The sequence below is a fragment of the Stenella coeruleoalba genome, assembly GCF_951394435.1.
Source record: "Stenella coeruleoalba genome assembly, chromosome: 1".
NCBI classification, from domain to species: domain Eukaryota; kingdom Metazoa; phylum Chordata; class Mammalia; order Artiodactyla; family Delphinidae; genus Stenella; species Stenella coeruleoalba.
This window is the reverse complement of record NC_137169.1, coordinates 148,380,003-148,403,705: the sequence shown is the minus strand read 5'-3', so window position 1 is coordinate 148,403,705 and position 23,703 is coordinate 148,380,003. Positions and strand designations below refer to the sequence as shown.

The 23,703-nt window shown below is 43.0% G+C and overlaps 1 protein-coding gene and 1 pseudogene across 2 annotated transcripts in view; one reads left to right on the top strand and one right to left on the bottom strand.

Moving 5' to 3' along the window:
- Window positions 1–8,263, bottom strand: part of SMYD3 (SET and MYND domain containing 3) — a 719,303-nt gene extending 711,040 nt beyond the window's left edge. The window contains exon 1 of the mRNA XM_079902992.1: window positions 7,486–8,263. Within this exon, the coding sequence (XP_079759118.1) occupies window positions 7,486–7,649 (164 nt within the window). The 5' untranslated portion in view covers window positions 7,650–8,263. The remainder of the gene's footprint in view (window positions 1–7,485) is intronic.
- A 219-nt stretch (window positions 8,264–8,482) lies between these two features.
- Window positions 8,483–9,385, top strand: LOC307176296 (translocon-associated protein subunit alpha-like; annotated as a pseudogene). Its single transcript has one exon. The product of its transcript is annotated as a translocon-associated protein subunit alpha-like (transcript).
- Window positions 9,386–23,703: the final 14,318 nt, after the last annotated feature.

The following is a 23,703-nucleotide window of genomic DNA, read 5'->3' as shown; positions in this document are numbered from 1 at the left end:
ACAAATATTGTTCATGGTTCACAACATACACTAGAGAACAAATCTGAGCCTCTCCAAATGTCACAAAAGACAGGTACAGTCTTTTATAACGGTGGTTCTCAAAGTAGGGTCCCAGGACTCCAAAGCCCTTTCAGGAGGCCCACGAGGTCAAAACTATTTTCATAATAATACTAAGACATTTTTTGTCTTTTTATTCTCTTTCTCTCACAATGTACAGTGGAGTTTTCTAGAGGTTAAATGACTTGTGATTTTACAATACACTAAATGCAGGAGCAGTTGTGAGAATCTGAGGGTGTTCTATTAAGCCAGACATTAGAGAGACATACAAAAATGAAAGTAAGCGAATTTTCTCAGCAAATTTTCTTTTGTTTTGCAAATACAGTCTGTGTCATTAAAATCCTTGTCAAAATGCAATGATTCATTATGTTTAAATCCAGTCGTCCCTTGGTATCTGCAGTGGATTGGTTCCAGGACCCTCACAATACTAAAATCCTCGGACGCTCAAGTCCCTTATGTAAAATGGCATACTATTTACATACAACCTACACACATCCTTTCATATACTTTAAATCATCTCTAGATTATTTATAACACCTAATACAATGTAAATGTATGTAAATAGTTGTAAATAAAAGGTAAATGCTATGTAAATAGTTGCCTTTGCACTGCAAATTCAAGTTTTGCTTTTTGGAACTTTCTGGACTTCTTCTGTCCCCTGAATATTTTTGATCCATGGAGGGCTGACTGTATATTTCAAAACTTATCAGTTTTAATATTTTAAGCAGTAAAATCAATAAATATAACCACACTGCTTGCATGGTTATGTTTTGTTTAAACCCCTGCAGGGCCCTAAATAACTTTTTTTTTTTAAACCCTCCTATGAAATCTTTTTCTATAATTCTTAAGAGGGTAAAGTGGTCCTGAGACTGAAGTTTGAGAACCACGGTGTATGAAATCAGCTGCCTCAAATGACAGCATATAAGTCAAGAGAAGTCAAACCATAGGTATTAGCCCGCTGCTTCAATTCTCTTTCTGTGAAGGTCAGAGCCAACCTTGTAAGGAGTAGCACAGCTTCACAGAAGATTTCAGTGGGTCTCAGAGATGGCAGCACAAGTAGAAAAGGCAAATCCAAGGGCAGGAAAAAATGAGTGTTCCAATGAGAACAAATCAATGATTGCTCCATGACAAAAGGGTCTAAAATAAAAACCTGACACCAGCTGGCCAGGTTCCCAAACATGTGCTGCCATTTGGGGAACTCAGGATCCCTAACAAACTGGGCACTCTGTACCAGTAGAAGCCACAATAGCCATGGTGAGAGGAAGTCTGCACTGTTGAGTTCTAGGCACCAGCCTCCATCCCTGTCCCCATGGTTGCTCTGTTCTTGAGCCCTTGAACAAGCACCAGGCTGTCTGAAGAAGGAGAACTTACTGCTATCCACAAAGCAGGTCATCCTGTCTGATTAAGAACGTCCTCTGCTGTGGCAATCACATGGACCAAATGTTTTCAGGCTCAGGGCTCTGCCATACAGCCCTTCACCAAACTTCCATGCAGAAGAAAAGGTAGTAGCAAAAGAAACAGGAATTATAACTCCCACTTAAAAAGAAAAATGGAAGTCATATCCAAAGAGTCCTTTCCCAACCCACCTCATCAATCCTTCTACTTTATTTTACTCTAAGTCCTTGACCTTCCAGTAAGCCCATGAACCACTGTCCAGGAATGTGCAAACCCTGATTTCAATGCTCTCAAGGTCCTTCCCTTGAGAAGATTTTCCTAGTCTTTCCATCTTCCAAGCCCATCCCCCCAGGAAGAGTCTGCAACACTACAGCAGCTCACTTGCACCTGGCGCTGGGATACTTCACAAAACCAGCTGTAAACCCACAGAATGTCTTTTATACACTATTTGAACAGAAGTGAGTGCCTCCCTGTCTCCACTTGGCTCTTTCTGGTCAGCCCTTAAACCCCGGGTCAGGAAGCCAAAATGAGAATTCTGCCTTTGTTGAAACCATTCCTTCCAATGCCTAGCATTCTTGGTAACTTCACTTATTTAGAAGATTCATCTAACACCTCAGCCTCTCAGTCTCCTGATCATTCCAACATTTTTCTTATTCCCTACCTCAGTCACTTTCTGCATACCCTAAACCCCGTGGTACCAAATCACACACTACTTCTAAAGCATATATATGTCAAGTCACCCCATCCTCTGACCGCTCCACCATCGCTCTGAGCACATCAGGTCCTCTAATCCATTGCTTCCACCACATTTCACTGTTCATCACCTTCCTCATGACCTCAGTCCCTAGCTTAGAAATATGGTCCATGATTACACTCTTCCTTGCCCACGACTTCAGCTTCCTGCTTCCTCTCTCCACCCATCATGGTAACCAGGCAGCCCTGGGTGAGCCCAATTCTCACAGTCAAACTGCCAACCACTGGGAGAAAAGAGCACTAATCTGCTAACTGCTCTCACGGTAAATAAATGAACAAAAGTTTTAAGTGGACCCTTAGCACTTCCCAGCAACCCCGCTATATTTTCCTAAGCAATTCACTTTCCTCTCCTAGAAGAATATTTCACACCTTCTCCTCTCTGAGAATCTGTCACTCAGCAGCCGCCTCCCTAGTTGTCCTCAAGCCTTGCAGTCACTGCTGTTACCTTCTCGGGCACCTCTTCTTCTTACCCCAGTATAAGAAGGTATTCCCTCCTGCTTCCACCCCAGGTTCAGTCCTTGGCCAAGACGGATTACATCATCTCACCAGGGTTCTTTTTTTTGCCCTTTACTGCCTGATCATATTTACCCACACTGTAGCTCAAATGTAGTTGCTTTATTTCCTATAATTGATCTACTCTGTCTCATGAACATGGGGCTGTTTTTTCTATAATTAATCCAAGCTTCCTCAAGAACACTCACCCTAGTAAATAGCCAGAAATGTAATATTTGCCAAATAACATCTCAGTCTCTTCCAGTTAATATTCAGACATTTAAGTTTAACTCCTTACCAGAGCTGGTTTCAACAGTCGCTTTCAGGTAAATATTTCTCCAAGTGGGGCTTATGGGACATCCTTACGGTGGCAAGACCTCAGATCTTGACGTCTCTATGGATCCTCACTGGTCTCTGCTGCAAGGCAGTGATCAGGTCCTATGGCTGGACTGGTGCCATCTCACCTTTTGGGACGTCATGCTGCCTCCCACCTCTGGTCTCCATGTTCCTGACCTAGAGTCACACAGCCCTTTGTCATGATGCCTGCTGTTCCACCAGGCCTCTAAGCTTGTCCACATCCCTGAAGTGATATGAGAGCACTTCAGAATCCCCTGCCAGCACAGACTCATGCAGCCAGCCACTTTCTCTTACCACTGCTATGCCCTAGGCCCCAATGTTGGCACAGCAACAGCCTACACAGCTCTCAAGCTTACAAATAAGGAGCAGACCCAAAGGTCTTCCACTTTTTTTTTTTTTTAAGGCCTTCTACTTTTGACTGACCCGTCAACCCATTTAATACCCTCACCCCAACCCCAGAACTTTGGCCAGACAAGGAAGGTCAGAACATATGTTTCTCACAATCTATTTCCCCCCCGCCCATCCCCTGCTTCCCATAAGCCACCAGGGCTGAAAAAAGATGGACTTTCCAATTCATTCTCCTCCCTCCTGGGAGGCACTAAGCCTCATACTCAGCTTTAGTGATGGAAGAAATACCCTCTTTACCCTGCAGAAGAAACTATTATTAGAGTTTGCCATGGAAGCTCTTGATAATGGAAACTGCAGGCAACTTGGAACTTTAGAAAACCAAAAACAAAGAATGACTTTAAATTCCCCAAAATATTATCCCTTCACAACTCCAACAGTTAGAATCACTTGTGTACTAGGTCCCAGAGATATAAAGATTAGACTTAGGTCACTAAAGTGGGGAGACCTACAAACAAAATAATTACAATGGAATTTTATGTGTTACATATACCAAAACAAACAGAAGACACAAATAATCCTTGTCAATCTTCTCCAGCTCCATCAAATTAAAAATGGATAAGAAAAAGGATAATATAAATTATTTCAGGTCACAATTTCATTGTCATTTAATCTTTCTCCAATTTATATACCTCATTCTTTCCCACTCACAACACAAAATACCAGGAGCCAATCCATGAAAAAAAAAGGAAAGGAAAGGAAAAGAAAAGGAAAGGAAAAAAGCAAGAGAAGTCATAAAGCAGGTTTAAGTTTCTCTATTAATAAAAATAAATATGCAAGAACTAAAGCACTAATCAAAACAGCCCAAGGCCAAAGGAAATCAGGTAGAATCTTATAACAATAAATGATCTGGAGAGTAATGAAGTAATTACAATAAATACCTGTTCTTTTATTCTATTTTGGTCCCCCCCCCCACTTCCCATGGAACTGTTGTTATTCGTTACAAACTAATATTTTCATTCCATTTCTTAATTCAAATGGAAGGCAGCAAAAGGACAAAAACAACTAGAGGAGAATTCTGCGAGATGTTCATACTACAAATTAAAAGCTTACTACATGCCAGGCACTGGAGTTTACAAAAATTGAAAGACATCTACTCTTAAGGACTTCACAGCTAATAAGAAACAAATTTTACTTACAAGGTGATAAGGAACACAGAATTGTATCCCCCCATTGATGAGCATTCAATATTGGTAGAAAACTGCATAAGACAACGCACCAAAGTTTGATTTCTCTAACACTACCCTCAGGCTGCAGTGATTCCCAGCTAAGCACTTCAGAAACACAACCACCACTGAAGCAGAAGTGTTCAACAGAGCTCCTACTACTAGGAGCACTAGTTCAGCACCTGTGAACTATGTCCTAGCAATCCAAAATTAAGTGCAGGGCTTCCCTAGTGGCGCAGTGGTTGAGAGTCCGCCTGCCGATGCAGGGGACGCAGGTTCATGCCCCGGTCCGGGAGGATCCCACATTGCTGCAGGGCGGCTGGGCCCGTGAGCCATGGCTGCTGGGCCTGGGCGTCCGGAGCCTGTGCTCCGCAGCGGGAGGGGCCACAGCTGTGAGAGGCCACAGCAGTGAGAGGCCCATGTACCGCAAAAAAAAAAAAAAAAAATCCATTTGTTTGTTTTAGTTTGTTTTGTTTGGATCCTTGGCATTTACTGATATTACCTTTCCTATGTTTATGTTTGCTGATTTCTCCATTATAATATGCATATGGTGGGAAGTAGAACCTACCTCCTTTCTTAAAAGCCACGAAGGCCAACTACTCACCTTCTCAACTTCCCTTGTAGCTAGGAGGCAGGCAGTGACCCAAGCTCAACCAATCCAAGACACCCACTGAGAACTTTGAATCAGAAGCTAATATCCGGAGTTCCCTGGTTGCCTAGTGGTTAGGATTCCGGGCTTTTACTGCCACGGCCTAGGTTCAGTCCCTGGTCGGGGAACTGAGATCCAGCAAGCCTCGCCGCACAGCCAAAAAAATTAAATAGAAAAAAAAAAAAGAAAGAAAGAGAAAGCTAATATCACAAAGAAGCATGGCTGAGCTGGCAACTTTCCAGCAATAACCAGTTTCCCAAGCAGCAGTGGCGGCGGCAGTGGTGGCAAGAATAGCAGCAGCAGTAGGGTCCAGTGTCATAGTGCTGGCAACACATGCTGCAGAACCCAGTATTACCAGGCAGCGTCAGAAGGAACGTACTCTCCAGGTCCCAACCCCATCTACTTCTGAAGTGCAATTCTGACTGTGGAACTCCCCTGGTTCCTGCCCATTTTCAGAGCTGGGCTTCCTCTAGACTTTAAAAGGATGCCAAGAACTCCCCAAAACTCTTTCATGAAATTCCTTTTCTTGTTTAAATCATTACAGTTCTTGTTAATAAGAAAAATAAGTGATAGCAGTAATGGAATTTTATTGGTAAATCAAGAAGTATGCCACATACAAAGGGCTGGGTTTGTGCAGTCTATTTGGAAAGTGGACAATTCCATGTTCCATGTGAACTAAAGTTCAGCTCTGATAATTCAATTAATAATCTGTCATCGTGTATTCATTCCAAAACTTTTCTATTCCAACTACTAAATAACTTGGCAGTCTGGTTTCATCTGCAAGATGATCCACATCTTCATCAATTAATGTTATAAGACTTAAGAAAAAGCAAGTTCTCTGTTCTGGGCTACAGTCAAACTCTAGAAACACCTCCAAAGGATTTAACAGGATGAACATCCCAGCTTTCTCTCTAATTTGCCTGAATGAGAATCAAAGGTCTACAACTTTCAATGTTGAAGCCTTCAGCATTTCATTTCTTGAAAGGAATGAATTGTTTTCAACCACACAGTTTACAAAAGCTTCAAGGTGTTCACTCCTCAAAGAATTTTTTTTGTTGTTGCTGTTATCATTACTTCAGGAAGCAACAAATACAATTAAGTAACTTTAAAATATGAGAATAAATTCCTCAATTATGAACCAAATAAGGACATAGTAATACTAATGGTCAAGCTACTGATTTGAGCTTTGCACTTACCCCCTCACCTCCATCCACCCCAATTCCAGACTAATAGGTCTGGAAGAGCAGTCATGGAAAAAAATCATCCCAGCCATCTAAAACAGAGCTCTTCTCCTTGACATATAATAGGAGCTCAAGAACAATTGTTGCTTGAATACAATTCCTATGACTGTGCATACATATTACACATTTCCATAAATTGCTCTCCCATAGCACTTTACATTGACCCAGTGCTTACAGGCTTACAAATTACTTTCACATGAATTCTTGCATCTAGATAGGTGGTTAAGAGTTAGACCTGCCTGCAGTCATTAAATGCAAAGCACACGATGGAACCTCAGTAACTTATGCTCCTACAGCACAGTACTGCATCTCTATTTCAGCCCTTCTGATACACTGTAATTAATTATCTCGCTCACTTATCTGCTCCTTAAGGATTCTTAAGGACGTCCCGTTCATCTTTGTATCCCCAGGCCAAACAGAACCTGGACCACAGGAAGTGCTCCGTGAACACCAAGATTCTTCTGCGTCCTGCGAGCCCCGCACTTTCTTGGCGAGGCCTCGGCCGTCAGCCTGACTTACACCATCCGTTCTCCCACTCACCCCCACCTCCTCCAACTGTGATTTCCACAACGGCACCAATGAAGCTTATCGCCTGAGACACAGACTTTTTTGTTCCGCAGCAAAACTACCCACGGCTCAACGTCTCCCCTTAGGTCTGCCCACCGGCTCTCTCCAGTTAATACTACGGCGGGGTGGGGTGGTAGCGGGTCCAGCTGGGGCTGCGTCTGGGGTCCCTCCAACCCCCGCCGCGGCAGCCCAGGGGACGGCCAAGCGGAGTCTGTCAGCTGCGAGGCGCCCCCGGGAGCCGCTCATCTGGGGAAGTGCGGGGCTGGGCATCTGGGCAGCACCGGCGAGACCTTGTGCAGCCACAGCCAGGGGGAGTCCCGGGGAGGGCTGCCCCCCCCGCCACGCCCTCAGCACCCCGGACCCCTCACTGCTCTGGACTCAGGTGGGCGAGGGAGGTACGTACCCGAGGAGGCAGCGGTCGCAGACGACACCACGACTCCCCTTGCACACCGTGTACGCCAAAGGATCCGAGCGGAAAAGCAGCTCTCCGGGGCGCAGTGGCGCCAACGCACGCAGCCCGTTTCCCCTGTCGGCGGTGCTGAACTTTTCCACCTTCGACGCCTCCATCCTCGCAGAGCTCCCGCACCTCAGGCGTCCGCCGCGTTTCGCAGCTGGCGTCTCGCGGGCTGCCGGGAGCCGGGCGCCTGCGCCTTGCGCTCACGTACCCCGAGGGGCGGGGCGGGCGCGACGGAGCCTCTGAGCATGCCCAGATGGAGTCTCGAGGTTGGTCCCGCTGGTTGGGGTGAGGGCGTTGCTGGCCTTCCCACCTGCTCTCCCAACCTTTCAGACCCGAGGCGGTTCCGCGAGGAGAGGCGGTGTTTTTCCCCTCCAACATTTTATTAGGATAATTTTAATGCAGACGGGAAGTTGAGAGCACAGTGCAGTGAACACCTGTATACCCTCCACCTAGATCAAACAATTCTTACCATTTTGCGGTTTCTGCTCATTTTCTCCCAGTATGGATGTACGTATGTGTGTATGTACGTGTGTGTGTTTATAAAAGTTGTTGAGGGCTTCCCTGGTGGCGCAGTGGTTGAGAGTCCGCCTGCCGAGGCAGGAGACACGGGTTCATGCCCCGGTCCGGGAGGATCCCACATGCCGCGGAGCGGCTGGGCCCGTAAGCCGTGGCCGCTGAGCCTGCGCGTCCGGAGCGTGTGCTCCGCAACGGGAGAGGCCACAAAAGTGAGAGGCCCGCGTACCGAAAAAAAAAAAAAGTTGTTGAACCGCTTGAAAGTTGTTGTGTTGAACCGTTTGAGTTGCAGACATCATAACGTTCCATAACTAATACTTTACTTCATGACATGTCATAATTAAATACTGTAGCATGCATTTCCACAGAATAAGAACAATATGCTATGAAACTACAACAAACAGGGACCGGACGCCGGAGCGGCGGCGCCATGAAGTCCCTCCCCCGCCTGCTGCTGCTTCTCCTGCTGCTGTTCCCTGCCAGCCTCTTGCTCCGAGGAGATCCTGGAGGCTCATTGGCAGTGACTCGAGGTCTTACAGAAGATGAAGAAACAGTGGAAGATTCTATAAATGAAGATGAAGACGATGAAGCAGAGGTGGAAGATGATGAACCCACATATTTGGCCGAAGATAAAGAGGAAGAAGATGTATCTGGTGAACCTGAAGCTTCACCGAGGGCAGATACAACCATCCTGTTTGTGAAAGGAGAGTTTCCAGCAGATAACATTGTGAAGTTCCTGGTAGGCTTTACAGACCAGATTTTATTGTTGAATCTCTAGACACCTCATTCCGTTATCTTCAGGACTACCAGTTTTACATCCAGAATTTCACAGCTCTTCCTCTGAACACTGTAGTGCCGCCCCAGAGGCAGGCAGTTTTTGAGTACTCCTTCATTCCTGCAGAGCCCGTGGGTGGAAGGCCCTTTGGTCTGGTCTGAACTACAAAGATTTGAACGGCAACATTTTCCAAGATGCTGTCTTCTATCAAACAGTTACAATTATTGAGACAGAAGATGGGTTAGATGGAGAAACAGTCTTCGGGTATATGTTCCTTACTGGTCTTGGGCTCTTTATGGTTGTTGGCCTTCATCAGCTCCTAGAATCTAGAAAGCACAAGAGACCCATACAGAGGTAGAGATGGGTAGGTCAAGTCAGAATGATGTTGACATGAGCTGGATTCCTCAGGAAACTTTGAATCAAATCAATAAAGCTTCACCAAGAAGGTTGCCCAGGAGACAGGCACATCAGTGGGATCTGATGAGTAAATCTTACTTTGTGCAACAGTTCGGTCTTTACTTAACCTGCAAGAGTGTTTTTCAACATGATGGGAATTAGTGCAGAGACGCCCTATCACCATAGAAAGCAACAATTACTTATGTGTGGACTGAGCAATCAGAGTCAATAATATTGCTGAAAATCCACTGCATTTATTTTTCTAAAGTAACAAATCTGGGGACTCCCCTGGTGATCCAGTGGTTAAGACTCCACACTTCCACTGGACACAGGTTCCATCCCTCCTCGGGGAACTAAGATCCTGTATGTCATGTGGTACATCCAAAAAATAAATAAATAAATAAAGTAACAAATTTGAGGGTTTTTTAACCATTAAAATCTATGTGTGTGCGTGTGAGCAGTTGGTCTTACCAGAATCATAGTTAACTACCTGAAGCATGCCTTTAGAATACTAAATATAATGCTATTGTCTCTTCCTTTTGGATGTTTTCTGACATTTTCCCCCAAAACTCAATATTTGCCCAATATGATTATAGACATCCTGCCTTGCACTGTTTTTAAAGAAAACAATGCTTTTTCCTTAGAATAGCTCAAATCCCAATTGATGGCGCACTTTGCATGTTGTTGCTGTTTTACAACTAGTATTCTAAAAGCACAAGCAGGAGTAGCTGCTTTTTAGCAATAGAAGTGGTTTGGTATTTTGCTACTGTTTACTATAATGCACACCTTCAGAAACCTTCCCAAATGAGTTCAAGGAATTTGGGGATCTCTAGCACCAAAATTGGGAAACATGAAAATTCTGGGTTTGATATATAAAACCAACTTCTCTCTTTTAAAAAGAAAGTGGCTTCCCTGGTGGTGCAGTGGTTGAGAATCCGCCTGCCAACGCAGGGAACACTGGTTTGAGCCCTGGTCCGGGAAGATCCCACATGCCACGGAGCAACTAAGCCCATGCACCACCACTACCGAGCCTGCACTCTAGAGCCCGTGGGACACAACTACTGAAGCCCACACACCTAGAGCCCGTGCTCCCCAACAAGAGAAGCCACTGCAATGAGAAGCCCACTCACTGCAACGAGGACTCAACACAGCCAAAAATAAATAAAATTTTCAAATAAATAAAACAAAGGGAGGGAGGCAGGAGGGAGGATGTAGGGAGGGACAGAGGGAAGCAAGGGAAAATGGTACATTTGTGGAAAGTGTGTTGTCCATTGTTCTATTTCTGACCCAAGAGATAGCTCTAGAATGATTTTAGACCACTCTTTTTTTTTTAATAGATCTTTATTGGAGTATAATTGCTTCACAATACTGTGTTAGTTTCTGCTGTATAACAAGGTGCATCAGCCATGTGCATACATATGTCCCCATATCCCCTCCCTCTTGAGCCTCCCTCCCACCCACCCTATCCCACCCCTCTAGGTGATCACAAAGCACCGAGCTGATCTCCCTGTGCTATGCTGCTGCTTCCCACTAGCTATTTTACATTCGGTACTGTATATATGTCGATGCTACTCTCACTTCGCCCCAGCTTCCCCCTCCCACCCCGTGTCCTCAGGTCCATTCTCTATGTCTAAGGTACATTTCGCTTATAATTAGTCATGTTGAGCATTGAGCTTCTTTTCACGTGCCTCGTGGCCATCTGTATGTCTTCCTTGGTGAAATGTCTATTTAGATCTTCTGCCTATTTTTTAACTGGATTGTTTGGGTTTTTTTTGATATTGAGCTCCATGAGCTGTTTGTATATTTTGGAGATTAATCCTTTGCCTGTTTCTTCATTTGCAGATATTTTCTCCCATTCTGAGGGTTGTATTTTTGTCTTGTTTATGGTTTCCTTTGCTGTGCAAAAGATTTTAAGTCCCATTTCTTTATTTTTGTTTTTATTTCCGTTACTCTAGTGTTTTGTTTTTGAAGAGATCATTTTTCTCTCCTTAATAGAAGCATCTTGCTTAAGAAAAGTTGCCTTGGTCTACAGACTATTAGTCTACTAACTAATCCTAATCTGTGAAAGAATTGGATAATTGTTGATGGCTAACCAATTGCTCTTTATCTAACCTTTGGGGTATTTTGGTTGTTGATTTTTTTTTTGAGTTAATCTGAAGAACTCCAAAATTTTAAGCACTTAAGATCTCAGAATCAAAATTAATTGGACTTCATAAAATTCCTCTTAGTTACCCTTGCCCTAGGTAGTAAATAAATTTGGCATTATTGTCAGACTGGATAAGTAGTACAGTAAAGTAGTATGAACAAATAAGAGGCTTTTCCCAACTGTCTTTAAGCCATATTCTCCCACACATATTTTGTAAGGAAATGGTAAATGAAAAAATTTAAAATAAATTTTTAAAATATTTATTTATTTACTTCTTCGCATTGGGTCTTTGTTGTGACGTTGACAGCCCTCTAGTTGTGGCACTCGGGCTCCAGAGCACACAGGCTCAGTAGTTGCAGCGCACGGGCTTGGTTGCCCTGTGGCATGTGAGATCTTAGTTCCCTGACCAAGGATCCAAACGCTGTCCCCTGCATTGGAAGGCAGATTCTTAACCACTGGATCACCAGGGAAGTCCCAGTAAGTGAAATTTTAGTAGCTGTTTAGTTCCCGATCTGTCTTCATTATACTGAACTGACCCCTCTTTATTATAATCCCCACCTGCACCCATGCCCATGCAAAAAACAAGAAAACAGAACACAAATGAAAAATCTTTCCAAGTTGCTTAAGTATTTAAACATCTGAGCCAAAGCTGATGACAATAAAACAAGTTACTGTATAGCTGTTAATCACTTTGCAAGTAGGACTAAGCACTAAGGTGTCAAATTAACTATATTGGCAATGCTGAGCTATAAACTTTCTATACCTGTAAAAAAAAAATAACAAAAACTACAATATCATCACATCTAAGAAAATTACTCTATAATGACAAGCAAAAAACATATTCACTTTAAGAATGGCTTTGGTAACTTTTTCTTAAAAAACTGGGATTGCATTTTCTTTTTCATGACATTGACTCTTTCAAGATTCCAATCTAACAGCCACTATGGAGAACAGTATGCAGGGTCCTTAAAAAACTAAAAATAGAATTACCGTATGACCCAGCAATCCCACTACTGGGCATATACCCAGAGAAAACCATAATTCAAAAAGACACAGGCACCCCAATGTTCATTGCAGCACTATTTACAATAGCCAGGTCATGGAAGCAACCTAAATGCCCATTGACAGACGAATGGATAAAGAAGATGTGTTACATTTATACAATGGACTATTACTCAGCCATAAAAAGGAAGGAAATTGGGTCATTTGTAGAGATGTGGATGAATCTAGAGACTGTCATACAGAGTGAAGTAAGTCAGAAAGAGAAAAACAAATATCGCATATTAACTCATATATGTGGAACCTAGAAAAATGGTACAGATGAACCGGTTTGCAGGGCAGAAATTGAGATACAGAAGTAGAGAACAGGGGCTTCTCTGGTGGCGCAGTGGTAGAGAGTCCGCCTGCCAATGTAGGGGACATGGGTTCATGCCCCGGTCCGGGAAGATCCCACATGCCGCAGAGCGGCTGGGCCCGTGAGCCATGGCCGCTAAGCCTGTGCGTCCAGAGCCTGTGCTCTGCAACAGGAGAGGCCGCAACAGTGAGAGGCCCGCGTACTGCGAAAAAAAAAAAAAAGAAGTAGAGAACAAACATATGGACACCAAGTGGGGAGAAGCAGTGGTGGGTGGGAGTGGTGGTGGGATGAATTGGGAGATTGGGATTGACATGTATACACTGATGTGTATAAAATGGATGACTAATAAGAACCTGGTGCATAAAAAATAAAATAAAATAAAATTCAAAAATTCTAAAAAGAAAGATTCCAAGCTAGGATTCTTGTTAAAATGTTCAACATCCTGTATTTGCCTATTGTTTTCTCCTAGTGCCATTTCACTTGTTCCGCTATTCCCTGTATTTCCTGTAAACTTCAGACTAGATCTAGATGTTAGAAACTAGAGGTTTGATTTGATTCAAGTTAAGTGTTTTTTAGTAAAAACACACTACAAATTATATATTGTTCACTTCTTAGTGCATCACATCATATCAGAGTGTGCATAATATCAGGTTGTCCATTAATAAGTTTGATCACTTGGTAAAAGTGGCGGCTGCTAAAACTCTTCATTGTAAAGGTACATTTTACCTTGGCAATTGGCAAGTAATCCATGCGGTGATATTCCTGCACTGTAAGAATAGCCTGACTTTCACAACCTGGAGAGGCAAACTTCTGGCACTTCCTGAAATAATCTAGAAGTGGCTGTGCTGTAGTGGAAAGAGCAGTGAGTAAGGATTTCAAAGACATGGATTTGAGTCCTAGTTCTGCTGTGTGACCTTCAGCAAATTTTCCAAGCCTGTTTATTAACTGTATAATGAAGATAATACCTTACAAAGTGATGAGAATAAATCCTATGAAAGTATTCTGAGAAATCTTTAATTCACCTTACAAATGTAAGGAATCATTATCCTGAGTTAAAGCTTTTATGTCTGTAAGGATAGGATAATGCCGGAGCACTCACCAGCACTACTAGTATAATCATCTCATACCACTGCTTAGCATTAAGCATTGTACATCGAAGGAGCTCAGAAACCGTTTCCTGAACAAAATAACACGTCCTAAGGAGTTCCAGAGAACCAGGGGCTAATTCTACCATAGAATATTCCCAATTACTAGAGCATGTGAAAAGAATTCTCCAGGGGAACATTAGGCTGGGATCCATTCTCAGAGACGGGATGACCTAGTCTTTCCTATTCTGGGATGTGGTTCCAGCTACCTGGACATGATCCCATTTCCTCTAATGTATGTCTTGTTCCCAAGACCCAGAAACTCAACTGCCCCAGACCTTAGAGGAATGTCCCATTACTTCAGTCTAACTTTCTCCTAGTCTGTGCATATATATGTTTCTCATTTCCCACTGGTTGGAACTTGGATGCAGGGCTAGTGGTGAGCCATTACCCACCAAAAACAAAAAGGCAATATCCCAGAAAACGATGGAACGAGAAAGGAAGAGCCCTACACCCCTGACTGTTCACCTGGTTGGACATTTCCATGGGAGAGACAGCTTGGTTAAATAACCCTTATTTTGGTCTGTGTTAAAGAAACAAAACCAATGTCATCATCTTTAGCCTCTTTTGTAGCTAAAGTGCAATACTTGGGCTGTGCCCATCTGGCCTTCCCACTGCAGAGTTATGGAGGCCTTGGGGAGCTCTGGTTGCTAGCAACTACTTTGAAGTGCACCAAAAATAAGATGGATTAATGGATAAATAAAGAAATGGGTAAATATATAGATATGTAGAAAAGCCAGTATAATACAGTAAGTCCCCCACACATGAACGAGTTCTGTTCCAAGAGCACGTTCGTAAGTCCAATTTGTTCGTTAAGTCCAACAAAGCTAGCCTAGGTACCCAATTAACACAATCAGCTATATACTACTGTACTCTAATAGGTTTATAAAACTTTCCACACAAATAGTACATAAAAAACAAACCAAAAATTAAACATTTTTAATCTTACAGTACAGTACCTTGAAAAGTACTGTAGTACAGTCCAACACCTGGCATACGGGGGCTGGCATCGAGTGAACAGGCAAGAAGAGTTACTGACTGGAGGAGGGAGGGGAGGTGGGAGATGGTAGAGCTGAAGGATGGTCAGCAATAGGAGATGGAGGGCAAGCTGCAACTTCACTCACACCTGATGTAGATGGCACAGGTTCTGGTTCCTTGCTGGATTCAATTCTATCTACCCTCTTGAAAAAACGATCCAGTGATGTCTGGGTAGTAGCTCTATTTTCTCATCAAAGGTGACATGGTAGAACTGGATTGCATTCTGAACTGCTGCAAACTTCGTGTACCTTTCTACGTTTGGGTCCTGTGCATCAAAAACTAACAGTGCCTCCTCAGATAAAGAAGATCCCCTTGCCATTTCCTGCATCCTGAATCTCATCAGTTCTTCAGTTACTTCTTCCTCTTGTCTCTCTTCGTCCTTTCTCTGGGCCTCCAATTCCACCAGGTCTTCATTAGTAAGCTCCTCGTGTTGCACAGCAAGGAGTTCAATGAAGTCATCCTCTTGCAGATCTAGCTCCAGCTTCTCGCTGAGGGTCACTAAGTTGCTGAAGACCTCTTTGGACTCCTCATTCACCTTCTCAAATCCATAAAAATTGTGAACAAACTTTGAGCAAAGGTTCTTCCAAACCCCATTTATGGTGACAGCCGTAACCTCACTTCAAACAATGTCAATGTTTTTTATGGCCTCGTAGATGTTACAGTCCTTCCAAAGTTGTCGCAAGGTTGTTCCTGATTCGTCACTCACCTTTACTGCCTGACAAAATGTGTGACTTAAATAATATTTCCTTGGACTTGAGGACATGAGGAGGGGGAAGGGTAAGCTGGGACGAAGTGAGAGAGTAGCATGGACATATATACACTCTCAATTGTAGAATGGATGGCTGGTGGGGGGCAGCCACATGGCACGGGGAGATCAGCTCGGTGCTTTGTGAATGTCTAGAGGGGTGGGATAGGGAGGGTGGGAGGGAGACGCAAGAGGGAGGAGATATGGGGATATGTATATATGTATAGCTGACTCACTTTGTTATAAAGCAGAAACTAACGCACTATTGTGGGGCAGTTGTACTCCAATAAAGATGTGAAAAAAAAACACACCCAAGGTCAGCAGAAAAAAAAAATTCTTTAATAAATAAATAATATTTTTTCTTTAATAGATCTTTATTGGAGTATAATTGCTTCACAATACTGTGTTAGTTTCTGTTGCACAACAAAGCGGATCAGCCATGTGCATACACTATAACTCCCTGGCCCATAGGTTGGATGAGCAACATAGTATTCGGTGGCAGGTGCACTACTTTGATGTTGGGATTAAAGTTGTCCGTGAATGCGGCATGGCCCGGAGCACTGTCCAGCAGCAAAAGAATGTTGAATGGGACATCCTTCTCCAAGCAATATTTCTCTACCTCCAGGATAAAGTGGTGGAAAAACCAGTCCTGGAATATAGCCTGTGTAACCCAGGCTTTGGGGTAACTCTTCCACACAACGGGAAGAGAGCCCTTGGCTATGTTTTTAAGGGCTCCTGGGTTCTCTGAATGATAAACTAAGAGAGGCTTCACCTTCATATCGCCAAAAGCATTGCCACCAAACAACAGAGTTAGTCTAACCTTTGCTGCTTTATAGGGTGGCATCAACTTTTCCTCCATACTTATGTAACTTCGGTCTGGCATCCTCTTCCAGCACAGTCCTGTCTCATTCACATTAAAAACCTGTTCGGGTAAATACGTGCCTTCATCAACAGTTTCTCGAAGTGTTTCAGGAAATTCCTGGGCTGCTACCATATCCGCACTTGCTGCCTCACCACTTACTTTTACATTGTGAAGGTTGGCTCTAGCCTTGAACCAATGAAACCAGCCATGGCTGGCATTAAAAGATGCGCCCTCTGATTCTTCGCTGTGTTTCTTCTTTAAGTCTTCATAAAGGCTTTTAGCTTTCTCTTGAATTGGCATTAAGCTGAGCAGGACTCAGCGCTGATGTTGATCCTGCAACCGCACGCTGAGAAGTTTCTCCATCTCCTCCATCACTTTCCCACACTTCTCCAATATTATTGTCGACATCATCGGCACACCAGACTTCACATGTTCCATGATCTTGTCCTTGTTCTTTAGAGTCGTGCCGATGGTTGAACAATTCATGTTATAAGAACAAGCGACATCTACCATCTTTTCGCCTTGCTCCACCCTCTCAATTTTCACTTTTGTTTCCGTAATTATCGCTTGGCGCTTCCTTGCAGTACCAGCTACATCACTGCTGCTTTTATGCTTGCTTCCGGACATCCTGGGCTTGAAATAAAGACACTGTACTACTGTACCCTATACGGTACTGTACAGTAAAGTACACAAAAGCGCAACCACTTGTAGAGGATGCAGGCACCTGACAATCTACACCAGACACGTGAACTAACTTACGTGATTGGACATGGGGACGCACGTTCGCATCTTTGAAAGTTTGCAACTTGAAGGTTCATAGGTAGGGGACTTACTGTAAAATGTTAAAGCCAGAATCTAGGTGGTGATATACAGTGTTCACTATAAATTCTTTCAATTTTACTGTATGTTTGAAAATGTTCATAATAAAATGTTAAGGGGAAAATACCATCATCTTACCTTAAAAAAGTATCCTAATAGTCTCATAAATGTTTTTGTTGTTGTTTGGTTGTTTGCTTTTAGAGTAGATTTGTTTAATTCAGAATCCAAATGCAGTTTACACGTGAAATTTGGTTAATATATATCTTCGTTATTTTTCTTTGTTTCCTGTTCATTGTCATTGCTGGGATTCAACAGGAGCCAAGGCAGGCAAGATATGCCTGGAAAAAGTGTAAATTATTTCACCAGAGCCAAGAGAATTTAGGAACTCTCATCAAGCTGCTTATACTAGAAGAGGTCATCTATGCTTCCAGAAAAACTCAGTGTCCAAGAGGCTGTGCACAAGAGGTCTCTATTTGGACCCATATATGGCAACAGGGACTCAAAACTTTTGATCTCAGAAGCAGACATTGGGCATCAGGAAGGTATCTAACAAACATGGGGGACCGTTTGAGGGATGCACACTCCCATCTTCCTGTACTCTTAAATGATGCATTGCTCATAATTAGCATGCAGAGATTTGACAGATGAATGAATGGCAGGGTCTCAGTCCCTGTTCTCCTGGGTTGTTTCTCTCATGAATCTGCGTGTAAGAAGTGCACCTACAAGAGAAGGCATGAGCTCCCCAACTGAAGGTTTAAGACACACAAAGAATGTAGGATTTCAGTTATTGAGATGGTATGTGAAGCCAGGATAACTCGATGTTGAGTCATAGAATGTTGGAATGACTTAAACGTTTCCTGATTTGAGTTTTTGTGTACTGAGCCTGGTGTTGAGGATATTTGAGCCTCAACTAAGAAGAAGAAGAAGAGGGCTTCAAGAATCAGAAGTAGCCTACTCCATGCATAGCATTTTTCTTACTAAGCAGGTCACCCACTGTCCCTTGCTTGGCCAGTGCACAGAGGCTAAGGAAACTTCATAGGCAGAGTACCTTACTTGAAAAGCTCCTTTCCAAGGCCCTCAGTTTTCCTCAATGAAAAAAGAAAGCAAGCAGTAGTCTCAGGCATGTGGAAGCCATGGACCACTGGGGGTCATCCTCTATTCCTTGGTGGCAGTCTCAAGATTGTCAGCAGTCCCTCCACATCCACATATTTGACCCCAAGGAGAAAAAGCTAAATGAGTCACTACTTGGGACCACTATGATCCCGGTTTCACTCACCAACCCAAGACCATCCTGGCAGAGGTAGGTTTCACGAAGTGGGGAGGACCAGATACTTCAAGGAGCTGGACTTGGGACAGTGTGGAGGGAGATCAAAGGGCTGGAGCCCCAAGGGGCTCACTCTTAGGTGAGAGGCACCACCAGTGCAAGACAATGCAGAGAAAGTTAGAGACATGGAATCACGAATTAGTTTAGAGGCTGAAAGAAAAAATTTTAAACTATTAATAATCAGAAAAAATTTCAATCAACCAACATAGAGGGAAGGTTGAATTATCTTCTCACTCTCTCTATAGAAACTGATACTTTAAAACTGTCTTGCTCTCTGGGCTCAGAATTAGTTTGTGGTAATGTGGCTAAATGCACTAAAACGGTCAGAATTGTTAGTAAATACGGGACTGTAATGGTGCCTCCTTCAGGGAAATTGTGAAGAAAATTGAAATCAGCGAGCACACCAGCCAGCACAGCTCCTTCTGTGGTAAAACCAAGACGAAGAGACAAGCTGTGGGGATCTGGCACTGTGGTTCCTTCATGAATGGTAGCTGGTGGTGCCTGGACCTACAATACCGCCCCTGCCCTCACAGCCATCAGAAGACTGAAGGAATTGAAAGTCCAGTAGAGGCTCCACCATTTGAAACATTGCTAGCTTATAATAAATGGGTAAATTTATTACAACAACAACAAAAAAAAATTGTTGTCTTGTGAAGAAATGATAAAGAGTATGCAGCCAAAAAATGCAGGGGAAAAAATGTATCACAGGGCTCTATCACAGCTAATAACAACATATGTTACTTTTTTCTGGATTTTTTGTTGTTTGTATTTATCAGCTTTTAAAAATTTATATTTTTGTTATTTTTCTTCTTATTCCAAATATTCCCTTTTGTACTTATATTTATAATTTAAATTTTTTATTTTATTTTTGGTTGCATTGGGCCTTCGTTGCTGCACGTGGGCTTTCTCTAGTTGCGGCAAGTGGGGGCTACTCTTCGTTGTGGTGCGCGGGCTTCTCACTGCGGTGGCTTCTCTTGTCTAGGCGCGCGGGCTTTAGTAGTTGTGGCACGTGGGCTCAGTAGTTGTGGCTCGCAGACTCTAGAGCGCAGGCACAGTAGTTGTGGTGCACGGGCTTAGTTGCTCTGTGGCATGTGGGATCTTCCTGGAGCAGACCTCGAACCCGTGTCCTCTGCATTGGCAGGTGGATTCTTAACCACTGCGCCACCAGGGAAGTCCCCTTATATTTGTTTTGTTTTAATATTTATTTATCTGTGCCAGGTCTTAGTCGCGCCTTGCGGGATCTCCATTGCTGCGTGTGGGATCTTTGTTGTGGCATGCGGGATCTTTTATATAGTTGCGGCGTGAGAACTCATAGTTGCGGTATGTGAACTTATAGTTGTGGCATGTGGGATCTAGTTCCCTGAGCAGGGATTGAACCCGGGCCCCCTGCATTGGGAGTGTGGAGTCTTAGCCACTGGACCATCAGGGAAGTCCCTCCTTTTGTACTTATATTTGTATTCATTGTTTTGTATCCTTTTTCTTAAAAGAGATCCCATTACCCAAAAGAACTGAAAGCAGGGACTCCAAGAGATACTTGCACACCAGTGTTCACAGAATTACTCACAATAAGTCAAAAGGTAGAAACAACCCAAGTGTCCATCTACAGTTGAATGGATAAATAAAATGTAGTATATACATACAATGGAATATTATTCAACCTTTAAAAGGAATGAAATTTGATTATGTTACAATGTGAATGAACCTTTAAAATATAATGCTAAGTGAAATAAGCCAGACACAAAACAACAAGTACTGTATGATTCCACTTATATAGGGTCCCTGGAATAGATATGTTCATAGAGACAAAAGCTATGGGCCAGGGGAGAGGGGGGAATGGAAAATTAGTTTAATGGGTTATAGAGTTTCTATTTGGGATGATGAAAAAGTTCTGAAAATATATAATGGTGATGGTAGCACAATGTGAATGTACTTAATGTCACAGAATTGAACACTTAAAATGGTTAAAATGGGGGTCTTCCCTGGTGGCGCAGTGGTTGGGGGTCCGCCTGCCGATGCAGGGGACACGGGTTCGCGCCCAGGAGGATCCCACATGCCACGGAGCGGCTGGGCCCGTGAGCCATGGCCGCTGAGCCTGCGTGTCCGGAGCCTGTGCTCCGCAGCGGGAGAGGCCACGGCAGTGAGAGGCCCACGTACCGCAAAAAAAAAAAAAAAAAAAAAAAAAAAAGTTAAAATGGCATATATATATTCTTACCATTTTATTTATTCCACAGTTTTAAAAGGGGGCTCCCTAAAGTTGTTTAAGCCTTAGGCCCACAAACTTGGATCTGTTCCTACCAATGGAATAAACAATTCCATAATAACACAAATATAACATTAAAATGAGAATCACATATTCAGTAACAGAAGGGTTAAGGGTGTTTTTCTTTTTTTCCTCTTAATAAACGAGATTCATCAAACTATTGGAAAATGGGAAGTTCTGCTTTTCAGAAATCCTAAATGATAAATCACAAACATCAGATTCCAGATTTTCTATACAACGACCACTCAGAAATTAAAGATGGCTGACTCATACTGTTCTTTAAAGTTGCCTAGGAGGGGGCTTCCCTAGTGGCACAGTGATTAAGAATCCACCTGCCAATGCAGAGGACATGGGTTCAAGCCCTGCTCCAGGAAGATCCCACATGCCACGGAGCAACTAAGCCTATGCGCCACAACTACTGAGCCTGTGCTCCAGAGCCTGCGAGCCACAACTACTGAGCCCACGAGCCACAACTACTGAAGCCTGCGCACCTAGAGCCCGTGCTCCGCAACAGGAGAAGCCACCGCAATGAGAAGCCCGCGCACCACAGTGAAGAGTAGCCCCCGCTCACCGCAACTAGAGAAAGCCCGCGCACAGCAACAAAGACCCAACGCAGCCAAAAAAACCCAAAAATAAATAAATAAAATAAATAAATTTTTTAAAATGCTGGTGTATATATATTAAAAAAAAAAGTTACCTAGGAGGGACCACATTATGGTTTAGACATGTTATAGAAACAGAAGTCCAGAATCCCTAGGCACTCATTCCTATCCTGCACTCAACAAATTCTTGTGGAAGTTTCTTTTGTATGAAAACAGTAAAAGAAAGTTTATTTTAAAGAGAACTGGAGGATGTTATGAAAGTTTCATGATATGTAGTAGAGATTTCTATACCATAAACAATGAGGAAATCCTGGAGCTGACCTTTTTTCTCAAAGTTTTGGAGAAATCTTCTTTAGAGAAGATTTGATGTTTCCAATAAAAATCCTTACTAACGTGCTTTACAATTAGCTTTCGCCAGGAATCTAAGTTGAAATTTAAAAATATACTCTACTTGTTCCATTACTTTCATATCCTCACTTTAAATGAGCAGATAAAAACCAAGAAGAGCATAGAATGTTGTGCCTTATTCCCCATAAACCCAAACTGAAAGTTTAACACACTATTTTATTAGCAAGAGGTAAATTAAGTAGTAGTTATAATTTTTTTTTTTCTTTTGGCTGTGCAGCAAGGCATGTGGGATCTTTGTTCCCTGACCAGGTACCAGGATTGTACAGGCGCCCACTGTGGTGGAAGCGCAGAGTCTTAACCACCGGACCACCAGGGAAGTCCCTTATAAACGTTTAATACAGAATTACCCAGCAGTTTTAATAATAAACTGAATGAACATTTAACCAAGAATTACTGGATTATTTTTAAAGTCTATTACATATCTCATCAGGTAACTAGAATTCCTCTTTCAAGCTTTAGAATGGTGCAAATAATATACTCACAGGTCATGGAATTAAAGAAACCCTTCCTTTTATACTAATCCAAAGGTCCACACTTGTGGCTTGGAGATCACCAGCCACAGTCATCACTTTAGGAGCATGCTAATTTTTAGTAGTTAAACTCAGAAGAGTCCCTGTATTAATGTAGAAATGGGATGTTATTGATGAGTTTTATTAAGATAGTATTTATATTAGGACTCTGGATTAAAAGTGATAGAATTCCATCCCGAACTAGTTTAAACAAAAAAAGGAAATTGGTTGGCTTCGGGCATTTTCTTGGCTTTGGACACGTGTATGGCTTCGGGTATGGCTGGAGTCAGGGGTTCAAATGTTATCAGAATGTTGTCGCCCTATTTCCATGCTTTCTCTACATTGACTTCATTCTCTGGAAGATTTTCCTTATGTGGTTGGCAAAGGAGAAATTTTCTTCCCTATAGGAGATAACACTTTGGACAACACATTGTCAGATAATTACATAGGGTATTACAGAGAAGAAGCCCACATAGTTAACTCCTTCTGTTTTGCATGTGCAAAATCAAGACCCAGATAAGTAACCTGCTGAATGCCATTCTACAATTTAGTGATACAAGAACAAATGGTAATACTCCACAGTAACAAAGAACATTTTTTTTTACCCTGCTAATGTAGAACATGCATATTTTGGTCCCAATCACTTTCTGAATTTATGCTGACTGCATTCTTATTTATTCTAGAGAAAAACATCTATTTTTTTTTCTTTATAACTTTATTCATTTTATTTATTTATTTTTGGCTGCGTTGGGTCTTCACTGCTGCACGGACTTTCTCCAGTTGTGGTGGGCGGGGGCCACCCCTCCATTGTGGCGTGCAGGCTTCTCATTGCAGTGGCCCCTCTTGTTGTGGAGCACAGGGCCCAAGCGCGCAGGCCTTAGTAGTTGTGGCACATGGGCTTCAGTAGTTGGGCTGCGTCGGCTCTAAAGCAGAGCGCAGGCTCAGTAGTTGTGGCGCGTGGGCCCAGCTGCTCCATGGCACGTGGGATCCTCCTGGACCAGGGCTTGAACCCGTGTCCCCTGCATTGGCAGGCAGACTCCCAACGACTGCGCCACCAGGGAAGCCCCCAAACATCTATTTTCTTACCAATATTTCTTACCTACCAATATTGCAAAAACGGACACACAAAAACTTCCTAAATACCACTGAAAGGGTCTCCTGTTGTAATAACTCAAGTTCTTAGCTCTCCTAGCAATCTTTGAACCAACATGATCTTACCTGCACACTCTGGAGCCTGTGTGCCGCAACTAGAGAACCTGTGAACCACA